Genomic DNA, 13,497 nt, shown 5'->3' on the forward strand with positions numbered 1-13,497 from the left:
CGGCTTGTCCTTTTTACACATATGCCTGGTTTGAAATAAGTATGTTCTCATTTTTTACAATGTCTTAATTGCCCCTTCTGTAGTCACAGTGTATGCCTGTCTTTTAAACCAGGATTTTTAAAACATTTACTGCAGCAGATACATATACAAGCTAAACCAGGCTGTTAACTATTACTGCAGGTACACATAATCCAAAGTATATCTGCAATTCCTACATTCATCACAGTTGTCATTAGGAAATGTAGCAGTCAACTTTCACACAGCAAGGTCCCACAAACATCAATGTGATAATGGCTCGGTAATCTGTTTTAGTGATAGTGCTTGGGGGATAAATATAGAGAGGATAACTTCCTCTGCCCCTGGAAGAGGTGTCTTCAGCTAAAGCCAACACTTCTGAGAAATTGTGCTATCATTTTGTTAAATTGTTATTCAGTGTGGGTCACCCTTTTAGAAAGATCTGTAGCAAAGAAACTGGGAAATACCTTTGGCGAGTGGTGAACTCCAGGTGGATGGATGGCTCCTTTTCATGGAGAGAGCGTTTTGCATGATGATGCTGATGGAGTACCGTGTCCCTGTCATATGATAGACCCTCATATTGTTTGATAAATGGATGGAGCCTGGTTCCGGACAGTCCTGGAGGGGACAGAGTTCCACATCATGTATATAGTCAGAAGTAGATTAGCAGAGTTCAGGAACGTGAGATGGATAAGAGCAGAATTTTGATTATCTATTTATATTACATTTGGCTTCACATTCCTTAAAGTCACGATTTCTGTCAGGAACCTTGGTGACATCTCAACAGGATTCCTCAGTTTTTTTAAGGAAGCAGCCACACTTACAGCTGCAGATTTCAACCATCAGGTGATGCTTCCAGTTTAACAGTTTTCTGTCCGTTATCTCATGAGTAAGCTTTGCTTTTGTATTTTAATTTTTTATTTCGGCCCAATTTTAGGCAATCGTGACTTTTAGTTTCCTATCATCTGTGTAATTTAAAGTGAGAAATTATATCTATATCTGTTCATTTACTGATGCCCATTGTAACTGGACTTATGTCTGCATTTTTCTGATTCATTTATGGGATGTGGGCGTCGCCAGTTAGGCCAAAGTTTATTGTCCATCCCTCATTGCCCTTCAGAAGGTGGTGGTGAGTTGTCTTCTTGAGCCGCAACAGTCCTTGTGGTGTAGGTACACCCACAGTGCTGTTAGTGGGGAAGTTCCAGTATTTTGACCAGGCGACAGTGAAGGAACGGCAATACATTTCCAAGTCAGGATGGTGAGTGACTTGGAGGAGAACCTCCAGGTGGTGGGGTTCCCGGGTGTCTGCTGCCCTTGTCCTTCTAGATGGTAGTGGTCGTTGGTTTGGAAGGTGCTGCCTAAGGAGCCTTGGTGAGTTCCTGCCGTGCAACTTGTAGATGGTTCATACGGATGCTACTGTGCATCGATCGTGGAGGAAGCAAATTTTTGTCGAAGGTGTGGGCAAGTCAGGTGTTCCATCTGGGGTTTGATAGCAGAGCCTAAGGGGTAGCGATACTGGTGGGTAAGAGAGTGAGGTTCCAGAGGGTGGCATGGAAGCACAGTGGTTAGCACTGTTGCTTCACAGCGCCAGGGTCCCAGGTTTGATTCCCGGCTTGGGTCACTGTCTGTGCGGAGTTTGGACGTTCTCCCTGTGTCTGCATGGGTTTGCTCCGGGTGCTCCGGTTTCCTCCCACAAGTCCCGAAAGACGTGCTGTTAGGTAATTTGGACATTCTTAATTCTCCCTCCGTGTACCCGAACAGGCGTGGAATGTGGCGACTAGGGGCTTTTCACAGTAACTTCATTGTAGTGTTAATGTAAGCCTACTTGTGACAATAAAGATTATTATCAAAGATTATCAGATGGAGAAGGTGGTGGTGGAGCAGTGGGGTAGGTATGTACTAGCAACGGGTGCGAAGGTGTCGGCTGCGTTTATGAGGGAGGTGGGAGGGTGGACCCGTAGAGGTTTCTGTATCCATGTGGGAGGGAGAATTTGTTCTTTTTGCCAGTGCACAATGTGTATTCGAGGATTGACATTTTTGTCATTGGGAAGGCGCTGTTGGCAGGGACGAGGATGGCAGAATATTCTGTGATTGTCACCTCGCTTCATGCCCCACATTGGGTAGATGTGATCCTGGAGAAGAGGCCGGCCTGGAGGCTGGACGTGGAGTTGTTTGTGGACCCAAACCTTTACACCAAAATGGGAACGGTGATTGAGGACTATGTAGGGTTTAATAGGAAGGGAGAGGTGTTGCTGTCAGTGGTGTGGGAAGTGTTGAAAGCAGCTGTAAGGGGTGAGGTTATCTCGGTTAAGGCTCAGGTGGACAGAGAGGCAAGAGAGGAGCGACTATGATTGGTAGAGGAACTTTTGGAGGCGGATGGCAAATATGCGGAGGAACTGACTCCAGATTTTGGGTGAGGAGGAAGGAGCTGCAGGCGAGGAAAAGGCGATCCTGCAATTAAGGCGGATGAAGGGGGTTGATATGAGTATGGGGAGAAGACCAGCCGCTAGTTGGCGGGCCTGCTCCACCGGCAGCAAGAGATTGTTCTGGTCCGGGACAGGACAGGGGAGTTGGTGGTGTGGCACCGTAGCAGGTGAATAAGATGTTTGAAGAATTTTATAAGGATCTGTATAAGTCGGAGCCTCCGAAGGGTGAGTCAGACATGAGGGAGTTTCTGGGGTGATTGGAGTGTCCTGAGGTGGGTGAGGAGGAAGTGTGGGCAGCGATAGGGAAGACACAGACGGGTAAGGCAGGATGGTTTCCCGGTGGAGATTTATAAGTAGTTTCTGGTGCGGAAGGGATGAGGCAATTTCTGGACCAGTTGAGGTTCCCGAGGGTGGAGGAGGGGCTGGTGGAGGGGCTGGTGGAGGCGATCGCGATAGAAGAAATTATTACGGGGCTGGAGGGTATGCAGTCGGGCAAAGCTCCGGGGCCGGATGGCTTCCCCGTGGAATTTTTTTTTTAAATTTCAGAGGTGTTGAGCCCACTGCTGATGAGAACCTTTAATGAGGTGAGAGAGAAGGGAATCCTCCCCCCTACAATGTCGCAGGCCTCGATCTCACTCATTCTCAAACGGGAGTAGGGCCCGGAACAGTGTGGGTCTTACAGGCCAATCTCGTTGCTAAATGTGGATGCCAAGCTATTGGCGAAGATCTTGGCCATTAGGATAGAAGATTGTGTCCCGGGGGTGATAGGGGAGGACCAGACTGGATTCGTTAAGGGCAGGCAACTTAATGCTAACGTGCGGAGGCTTTTAAATATTGTTATGATGCCCTCGGAAGGGGAGGAAGCAGAGGTTGTGGCAGCGATGGTGCAGAGAAAGCTTTCGATCAGGTGGAGTGGGAGTACCTGTGGGAGGCGCTGGATAGGTTTGGGTTTGGTGAGGACTTTATCCGGTGGGTGCGATTGCGGTTCCAGGCGCCTGTGGCAAACGTGCGCACGAACCGGCTTAGTTCGGAGTATTTTAAATTGCACCGGGGGACGAGGCAAGGGTGTCCCCTTTCCCCGTTATTATTTGCTCTAGGGGTTGGTCCGGTGGGGGTGGAGCATCGGGTCTCACTCTACGCGGATGATCTCCTGTATATTTCAGACCCACTGGAGGGGATGGGGGAGGTCATGCGGATCTTAAGGGAATTTGGCAGTTTCTCGGGGTATAAGTTGAACGTGGGGAAGAGCGAGCTGTTTGTGATGCAGGCTAAAGGACAGGAGAAGAGACTGAGGGAGCTGCCGCTGAGGAGGGCAGAGAAGAACTTCCATTACCTGGGTATACTGGTGGCCCGGAAGTTTGATTTGCTGCCTAAGCTTAATCTGACCCGGCTGGTGGAACAAATGGAAGGGGACCTTAAAAGATGGGACATGTTCCCGCTGTCACTGGCGGGGAGGGTACAGACCGTGAAAATGTCCTCCCCAGATTCTTATTTGTATTCCAGTGCCTTCCCAGCTTCATCTCTAAAGCCTTTTTAAGCGGGTTAATAAGATCATCTCGGGATTTGTGTGGGCGAACAAGGCCCCGTGAGTAAAGAGAGCACTGCTGGAACGCAGTCAGGGGGAGGGTGGGCTGGCGCTGCCGAACGTTTGCAATTACTATTGGGCGGCCAACATTGCCATGATCAGGAAGTGGGTATCGGGGGAGGGGCCGGCATAGGAGCGTTTGGAGTCAACGTCATGCAAAGGCACCAGTTTGGGAGCGCTGGTAACGGCACCTCTGCCGTTCTCGCCGGCCTGCTTCTCCACAAATCCGATGGTGGTGGCGACACTGAAGATCTGGGGGCAGTGGAATAGACACAAGAGGGTGGAAGGCGCGTCGGTCTGGACCCCGTTATGTAATAACCACAGGTTCCTGCCGGGTAGGATGGATGGCGGGTTCCAGAGCTGGCAGAGGGCGGGTATTAGAAGGATGGGTGACCTGTTTATAGATGGGAGCTTTCCCAGCCTGCGGCGCTGGAGGACAAATTTAAATTACCGCCAGGGAATGGCTTTAGGTACCTACAAGTGCGAACCTTCCTGAGGAAGCAGGTGGTGGCCTTCCAGCCACGGGGGATACAAGATAGAGTAGTGTCCGGTACCTAGGGAGGGGAAGGTGTCGGATATCTATCAGGAGCTGTTGGAGGCAGAGGAAACTTAAAGGCAAGTGGGAGGAGGAGTTAGGAGGGGAGTTAGAGCCGGGACTATGGGCGGAGGCCCTAAGTAGGGTCAATTCCTCCTCGTCATGTGCCAGGCTCAGTCTGATACAGTTTAAGGTGGTGCACCGGGTACACATGATGGCGGCGAGGATGAGCAAGTTTTTTGGGGTAGAAGACAGATGTGCGAGGTGTGCGGGGAGCCTAGCAAACCATGTCCATATGTTTTGGGCATGCCCGAAGCTTGAAGGGTTCTGGCAGGGGTTTGCCAAGGCAGTGTCCAAGGTGCTAGTTTTGCGGGTGGTGCCGAGTCCAGAGATGGCGATCTTTGGAGTGTCAGAAGACCCGGGAGTTCAGGGGGTGAAAGAGGCCGACGTCTTGGCCTTTGCCTCCCTGGTAGCCTGGAGACGGATCCTGTTAATGTGGAGGGACTCGAGGCCCCGGAGTGTAGAGACCTGGGTTAGTGACATGGCTGGGTTTCTTAGCGTCGAGAAAATAAAGTTTGCCTTAAGAGGATCAATGTTAGGGTTCACCCGGAGGTGGCAGTCGTTCGTCGACTTTCTTGGGGAAATTTAATTTAAAATGTCGGCAGTAGCAGCTTTCCGAGGGGGTGGGGGTAATTGTTGTGTTTGTTTTGTTTTTGTTATTCTCGATGGTCTGCGAAGACAGAGCCATTCGGGGAATTATCTATTTTTGCACATTGTTTAACGCTTATTGTTCTTTTTCTGTTCTTGTTATAAAATTTTACAAATTGTACGCTGATGACCTGCTATTGTATATCTGCAACCCGGGCTCGTCAGTGAGCGATATTAAGAGACTGTTTAGGAGATTTGGGGCTCAGGCCACAAGTTAAATTTGGGAAAACGTTGAGTGTTTTGTGGTATCTTCTCCAGGGGCGGGAGTTGGGGTGGGGAGGGTTGCCATTTTGGGTGGCAACAACCCACTTTAGGTACCTGGGAGTGCAGGTGGCTTTGGACTGCGCACGGCTCCGTAATCTGAACTTTACGAGTTTGGTGCGCAGGTTTAATGCGGATTTACTGAGGTGGGTGTGGCTTATGGGGGCGGAGAGGCTGATTTTGTTTGTGTGGGCAGGTAAGGTAGCAAGGATTAGGAGGACGGTGCTCCAGAGAGGGCGACAGTTTTGTGGGGTTTGGCCCGTCCGAACATGCTATACTATTTCTGGGCGGCGAACGCTGGGAAGGCGCAGGGAGGGAGTAGGGAGACGGAGGCTTTGTGGGTAAAGATGGAGGAAGGTTTTTGTAAGGGGTCGGGGTTGCGGGCGTTGGCAACAGCACTCCTTCCGTTTACCCCAGAGAGGTATACGGGGAGTCCGGTGGTAATGGCCACACTGAAAATATGGAGGCGGTTTCAGCAGCACTTAAAGTTGGGGGTGGGGTTGAGGTTGATGCCAATTCAAGGGAACCATGGGTTTGAGCCTGGGAGGATGGCTAGAACATAGAACATACAGTACAGAAGGAGGCCAGTTAGCCCATCGAGTCTGCACCTACCCACTTAAGCCCTCGCTTCCACCCTTTCCCCGTAAGCCAATAACCCCTCCTAACCTTTTTTGGGGGTAACTAAGGGCAATTTATCATGGCCAATCCACCTCGCCTGCACGTCTTTGGACTGTGGGAGGAAACCGGAGCACCCGGAGAAAACCCACACAGACACGGGGAGAACAGACAGTAACCCAGCAGGGAATCGAATCTGGGACCCTGGCGCTGTGAAGCCACAGTGCTATCCACTTGTGCTACCCTGCTGCCCCCAATGTGAGGTTTCGGGGATGGAGGAGCAAGGGGTGGTGGAAATAAAGGATCTGTTCCTAGAAGGGGGATTTGTGAGTCTGGAGGAGTTGGGGTGAAGTTCGGGGTGAAGCTTGAGGTGAAGTTTGGGGTGCTGCAAGGGGAGGGTTTCAGGTACATGCAGGTGTGGGATTTTGTGAAAATCGTCTGTCCGACCCTTCCAGTGGCACCACCCTCCTCGTTGCTGGAAGGGTGTTGTCGATGATGGGGTTGGAGGTGGGGGGGGGTCTCAGCAATTTATGGGAGGATTTTGGAGGAGGATAGGACGATTCTGGAGGCGGTTAAAGCCAAGTGGGAAGAGGAGCTGGGGATGGAGCTGGAGGAGGGACCGTGGTGTGAGGTATTGCGGAGGGTGAATGCCTCAACCTCGTGTGTGAGGCTGGGGTTGATACAATTAAAGGTAGTACCCAGAGTGCACCTGGCAAAGTCGAGGATGAGCCGGCTGTTTGAGGGGGTGGAAGATATCTGTGAGCGGTGTGGGAATGGGCCCAGCCAATCACATACACATGTTGGGAGGGGGGGCTGGAGTTTTGTTTTTGTTTGGGGTTTGTTTTATTTTGTAAATGTTATGTGTTTTATATGTTTAATTGTTAAAATGTTAAAATTTGAACATTTGAATAAAAATATATTTTACTAAATTTGCTGTAAATAAAGAGTAATGGTTTGGGACACATTGGACACGATAAACAATCTTTGGGCGAAGAACCACACAGCAATACTTAATGGCAATGAGCAAAAGGCCCAGGGAATCTTCAAAAGACGATAAAGGACTGGCAAGAAAAGAGAGCTTGGAGTGTGATTACTGTTTTAATATTGGAAATGTGGAGATCAATTTCTGCACAACCAGATCACACAAACACAAAATGACAATGATCACTAAAAATTAGAAACATAGAAAATAGGTGCAGTAGGCTATTCGGCCCCTCGGGCCTGCACCACCATTCAATATGATCAAGGCTGATCATGCAAATTCAGTCTCCCACTCCCACTTTCTCTCCATACCCTTGATCCCTTAGCCACAAGGGCAACATCCAGATCCCTCTTGAATATGTCCAACGAACCGGTCCCAACAGCTTTCTGTGGTAGAGAATTCCACAAGTTTACAACTCTGAAATAAGTTCTTCTTCATCTCAGTCCTGAATGGCTTACCCCTTATTCTCAGGCTGTGACCCCTAGTTCTGGACGTCCCCAACATCAGGAACATTCTTCCCACATTTAGCCTGCCCAGTCCCATCAGGATTTTATATGTTCCTATGAGATCCCCTCTCATTCTTCGAAGCTTCAGTGAGTACAAGCCCAGTCGATCCAGTCTTTCTTCATTTGTCAGTCCTGCCATCCCGGGAATTAGTTTGGTGAACCTTCGCTGGACACCCTCAATAGCAAAAATGTCCTTCCTCAAACTAGGAGACCCAAAACGGCACAATACTCAAGGTGTGGCCTCGCCCAGGCCTTGCTTAACTGCAGCAAGACATCCCTACTCCTATAGTTAAATCCTCTTGCTCTGAAGGCCTGTTTCTATTTGGGATGGTTCAGCGATAAATATTGGCCAAGACATTGGCGGGATTTGCACCACTTTGAATAGGGATCCATTCGCAGATGACAGAAAAATCACAGAATTGTTACAATGTAGAAGGAGACCATTCGGCCAGCATGTCTGCATCGACTCTCCAAACGAGCATCATGATTTAGAGTAATTCCCGTGCCTTTTCCCCGTGCCCCAGCACATTGTTTCCATTCAGATCATAGAATTTACAGTGCAGAAGGAGGTCATTCGGCCTATCGAGTCTGCACCAGTCCCTGAAAGAGCACCCTAGTTAAGCCCACACTCCACCTCATCCTTCACACCAAGATCTTGATCATTAATATATATCAGAAAAAGCAAGGGTTCCGTGGGGAACACCACTACAAAACTTTCTCCAGCCCGATGAATATCCATTGACCATTACTCAGTGCTTCCTATTATTCAGCCAATTTTGTATCCATGTAATTCTATCCTGAATAATTGTTTCCAAAGGGCACTGATGCTAAACTGACTGATCTGTAATTGCTGGGGCAATCCGCACAAAAATGTTACAAGGGCGTAACATTTTAAATTCTCCAGCTCTCTGGCACCTCCCCTGAGTCCAGGGAAGACTGAAAGATTATAGCCAGCGCCCCTGCAATTTCCATTCTCTCTTCCTTCAATATCCTTGGGTGCATCTCACCCGGTCCTGATGGCTTGTCAACATTCAGTACCGACAGTCTATCCGACACTCCCTCCTTGTCAATTTTGAACCCTTCTAGGGACAGAGTTTCCTCGTCTGTCACCATGTCCTGGTACCTCCTTGGTGAAGACCGATGTAAAGTATTCATTTAATACCTCAGTCATACCCCAAGCCTCTATGTATAAATTCTCATTTAGGTTCCGAATTGGCCCGACCCCTCATTTTACCACCCTTTTGCTATTTGTATGCCGATGGAAGACTTTCGGATTTCCCTTTACAGTTGCTCCCAGTCTTTTCCTAGAATCTTTCTCTCAGGAGCTGATGAACCTTCTATATTCCTCTCTATTTTCAACTGTATTTTCTATTGACACCTTTCAGAAGCAAACATTTTCTTCCTTATCTTAATCTCTCTCTCCTTTTTCATCCAGGGAGCTCTGGATTTGTTTGCCCTACGTTTCCTTTTGAAGGGATTACACCTCATCTGTGCCCAAACCATTTCTGTTTTGAAGGAAGCCCATTGTTCAGCTACAGTTTTCCCGCCAACCTTTTGTTCCCGTCTGTCCAGCCCAGCTCCGTTCTTGCCCCATTGAAGTCGGCTCTCCCCCAGTTCATTATTTTCACTCTGGATTGTCCATTGCCCTTTCTACCATCATCCTAAACCTTACAATACAATGATCACCGTCTCCTTTATGTTCCCCCACAGACAATTGATCTACTTGACCCGTCACATTTCTAAGAACCAGGTCCAACAGTGTATCATTTCTTGGTGGACTGGACACAAACTGCTGTCGGAACTTTTCCTGAACACAATCTCGGGACTTTTGCCTCTCTCAGTCCATTACATTATCACTGTCTCAGTATACATTCAGGTAATTAAAGTCCCCCATTATAACTACTCAATAATGTTTGCATTTCTCTGCAGGTTTCTTCTTCAACATCCTCTTCACTCATTGCTGGTCGCTAGACTACATCCAGCAATGTAATTGCACCCATTTTGTTCCTGAGCTCTAGTCAAATTGATTCTGTTCTTGAATCCTCTCGGACATCCTCTTTCTCCAGCACTGCAATGCTCTCCCTAACCAATGCCCCCCACCACTTGTCCTTCCTCCCTTTCCTATATTTTCCTACATTGTACTGAGGAATATTTAACACACAGTCCTGCCCTTCCTCTGTTATCGTTGTTGTAGTGATATCATGGTTGTGTTGTAATTCACCGACTGACCGCTAGGACTCTCACTAATATATATAAGTGAATGTTAGAGTCAGATGACCCCTGAGACTGGCTGGAGGAAGCTGGAGAGAGGTTGCTTGTGCTTGATCTTATTGCTATTCATCTGTTGTTTTGTATATAGTTTCCCCACAGTTAGTGTTAATAAATCGTTTATAGCTTTAGCTACAGTAGTTCTTGTAATATAAATCAGGCCATCCGACAAGAACATTACAGACGCAAAATCATATTTCCACATTGCAATCAACACCTGTAACTCCCCAATCTTATTGACTATAGTCCGTGTGTTCATATACATGCACAATAACTGATTTAGACATCATTACTTTCTCCCCAACTCCAATTTCACCTATTAATTTACTCTTCTCTACACCAGTGCTATTTGTCCATCCCAGTATTTTGTGCATCCTGGTTTTTCTCTCTATTGTATCCTCTTGGTTACCGCACCCCTGCCGAGTTAATTTAAAACACCCCCTGATGTGTTATGTACTCTGGGATAACACAGGCTGCAACGGGATGCAGCTTTAACCAAAAGATACTCCAGACCTTGAAGTTAGTTCAATCTGATTTATTGAACCAGTAGCACAGTTAGCACAGTTCTCTATGAGTTTGACTCTCTGCTAACCTAAGTGTGGTTATTCTGTCTGACTGAACCAGACTAGCTCTTAGCCACATGGTGGAGGTGTGATACTGTACATACACCCTGGCTCACTCTGTAGATGTTCATCAGTGGAAAGAGACGGAGTATGAGTGCCTCGTGCCTTTTATAGTGAGATACCACCCCGAGTGTCCTGCCTGCTCATTGGTCATGTCCTGTTCTCTGTGTTCATTAGCTGCCTGTCTGTGCCTGTCTGTATATCATTATCTGCATGTCTGCATATCATGACATCTACCCCTTTTTAAAAATGTTTTGTTGGCATATGTGAACGTACTTACATGTGGTGGCATATATTAACATATTTACAAGCGGTGGCATATGTGAACATATTTACATGTGAAGACAGCTGTCTAATGTGAGAAAACAGAACACAGCAAACAAAACAAATGTTCATAAGTCCAGTCTCTAGGGCTTGCGTCTGATCCTTGTCGACCGCCGGAGAGGTGGTGGTGGGGACGATGGCGCCTTGACAGGTGGGATGGAAGCCTGACTGGTGGCCTCGTAGTTCGAGGTATCAGGAGGTGGCAAAACAACGGACGCAAACGGAGAAGAAAGCGGTTGCGGGCAGGCATCTTTGCGCAGTGCCCGTCTGTTACATCGCTCAACAGAACCATCAGCCGTACGTACAACATACAAGCGGGGCGCAGCCTGTCGAACAACGACAGCTGGAGCAGACCAGCCACCATCCGGTATCTTGATCCTGACAGTGTCTGCCGGGAATAACACGGGCAAATCGGTGGCATGAGCATCATAGCCCTGCTTTTGCTGGTTTCGGAGCTGCTGCACCTTTTGCAGCACCGGGAGGTGATCCAGGTTGGAAAAGTGTATGGCTGGAAGTGTCGTCCGCATGTCTGCATATCATGACACCTGCGACAGCATGAACAAAACACCCCACAAGGAACTTGTCCCATCTCTGTACAGGTGCCATCTCCCCCAGAGCCAGTGCGAGTGCCCCAGGAATGTAAAGCCCTCCCTCCTGGACCATCTGTCTCAGAGGCAGTCCCAGTGTCCCAGGAATCTAAAGCCCTCCCTCTTGCATAAGTTACCCCGGAGCCAGTTCCTGTATCCCAGGAATCTAACGCCCGCCCTACTATTTCTGTATTCACTATCACGTGATACTGAGAGTGGTCCGGAGATGACTACATTTGAGATCCTGTTTGCTAATTTTGTACCTAGCTCTCTAAATTCTGATTGCAAGACCCCATCCCTCTTCCTACCTAAGCCATTGGTTCCAGTGTGGACCACGACCTCAGTCTGTTCCCAATCCCCCAGAAGAATATCCTGCAGCTCCTGAGAGCGCATACAGGACATTTGATGCGTGTCTCATTTGGAAAATAACACTTCCAACAGTGCAGCAATAGAGCGTCACTTCAAATTTGTATGCAAGTCTTGGGAGTGGGGTTTGAACTCAGAGGCATGATGTTACCACTGAGCTTAGACCCACGGTTTACTTTGAATCTGGGACTGTTTTATTCTGAGGGATTATGGTTTGAAAGGGCACAAGAATGGTGTATCACTCCTGACTACACATTGAGGTAAGTCTGTTTAAAAAAAACCACTTTTCTTCAGACTACTGGCATAGTGCCCTTTAACGCATGTGTGAAAACCATATTTTCCTGAATGCAATTTTGGGAGGGCAGCCCAGGTTTAAAAGTGGGCCTCAAATAGGCAATAGGCCCCTAATTGCATTTCTCTGGACACCTCCTTTGTTGCTTTTACCAATATGGTGATAGTGACACTTGTTGAATGTAATCAGCACGTGTGTCCTGCTTGTCATACTGGAAGCTTGGGCGTCTGAGGAACTGGCACAGCAACATCGATTTGGTGGCTCTTGGAATCCATTTGCCTTTTTTTTGACGATCTTATCTCCAGGCTCGGTCACCTTTAATGTCTCTGTCTACTCTTCTCCTTTTGGTGTGCCTTTCCTGCCTCTTCCAAAACATATCACTGCGCAGTTTCCGACATTGTGTGCCCTTCGAGCCGTGTTGAGAATGGTCTACAGAATATCTAGCACAGCGCAGAGTGGAAGCTTCATTCTGATTCAAATCCATTGCTGAGGGTCCTTGGTATTGACCTGGGAGGACCTCTGTAAGTTTCCCACACCCCAAACAGTGAAACACTCTGAAACATTCAAAAATAATTTTATCACGTTCTTGCAAATTAAACTTAAGTTTTTCTGTTTTAATCGTGCTGGGATTCTTTCCATTCCTGTCATCAAGTGTATGTTCAGACAGATCCCTCTCTCTCTCCCTGATGAAATGGTAATTTTACTGAGCGAGGATTTTCAACGTGTTTTACTGAATCCTTTCGATTATAACAAAATGCCATGAAACTTCCCTTACCTGGAGGTGCTACAAAGGAATGTTCGATAGCGTGGACAATCAGCGGGAGGAAAGATATGAATATCCTCATGTTCTTTAATAATTTTCCTGTCACTAAACTGATAACTCTCTCAGCTACTCTTTCAGATTCATGACTACAGAATGAGTCAGATGGAATCTGATAAACTCAGGGATATCAGATTTGAAGACTATTGGGAATCGTAGTGGGTTCAATGCAGTTCATTGCCCCTCCAGAGCTGGTGCTGCCAAGTCTGAACTACATCTAATGGGACAGGAAGAAAAGTTCAGTTTACTCTGATTTTCTGTCCAAACCAAGTAGCAGGCACAAACATGCACTTGGGCGAGGCATCTCCAGTGTGTACACACAGTTGGGCCCTTACAAAACACAAATGAAAGATTTGCATTCGTATAGCACTTTTCACAGCCAATGAAGTACTTTTAAAGTGCACTTTCTGAAGTAATGGGGGAAATGTAGCAACCAATTTGCACACAGCAAGATCCCACAAGCAGCAATGGGATAATGAACAATGATCTATTTTAATAATAACAGTGGCAGGATAAATATTTACAGATAGCCTGGGCTGGATTCTCTGCATCCCAACGGCGAATACACCGCGCTGCGTATCCCC

At 47.7% G+C, this 13,497-nt stretch overlaps 1 protein-coding gene across 2 annotated transcripts in view; it reads right to left on the reverse strand.

The window, feature by feature from the left end:
- Positions 1 to 13,144, reverse strand: part of LOC140395293 (disintegrin and metalloproteinase domain-containing protein 10) — a 209,515-nt gene extending 196,371 nt beyond the window's left edge. Inside the window, exons 1-2 of one of the 2 annotated variants that reach the window (XM_072482880.1) lie at positions 12,869 to 13,144; positions 483 to 633 (exon numbers count right to left, since the gene is read on the reverse strand). In XM_072482880.1, coding sequence (XP_072338981.1) covers positions 483 to 633; positions 12,869 to 12,938 — 221 coding nt within the window. In that variant the 5' untranslated portion in view covers positions 12,939 to 13,144. The remainder of the gene's footprint in view (positions 1 to 482; positions 634 to 12,868) is intronic. The other variant, XM_072482879.1, reaches the window with a different exon arrangement.
- Between the last annotated feature and the right edge of the window lie 353 nt (positions 13,145 to 13,497).

This window comes from Scyliorhinus torazame, chromosome 18 (genome assembly GCF_047496885.1).
Source record: "Scyliorhinus torazame isolate Kashiwa2021f chromosome 18, sScyTor2.1, whole genome shotgun sequence".
Taxonomy (NCBI): Eukaryota; Metazoa; Chordata; class Chondrichthyes; order Carcharhiniformes; family Scyliorhinidae; genus Scyliorhinus; species Scyliorhinus torazame.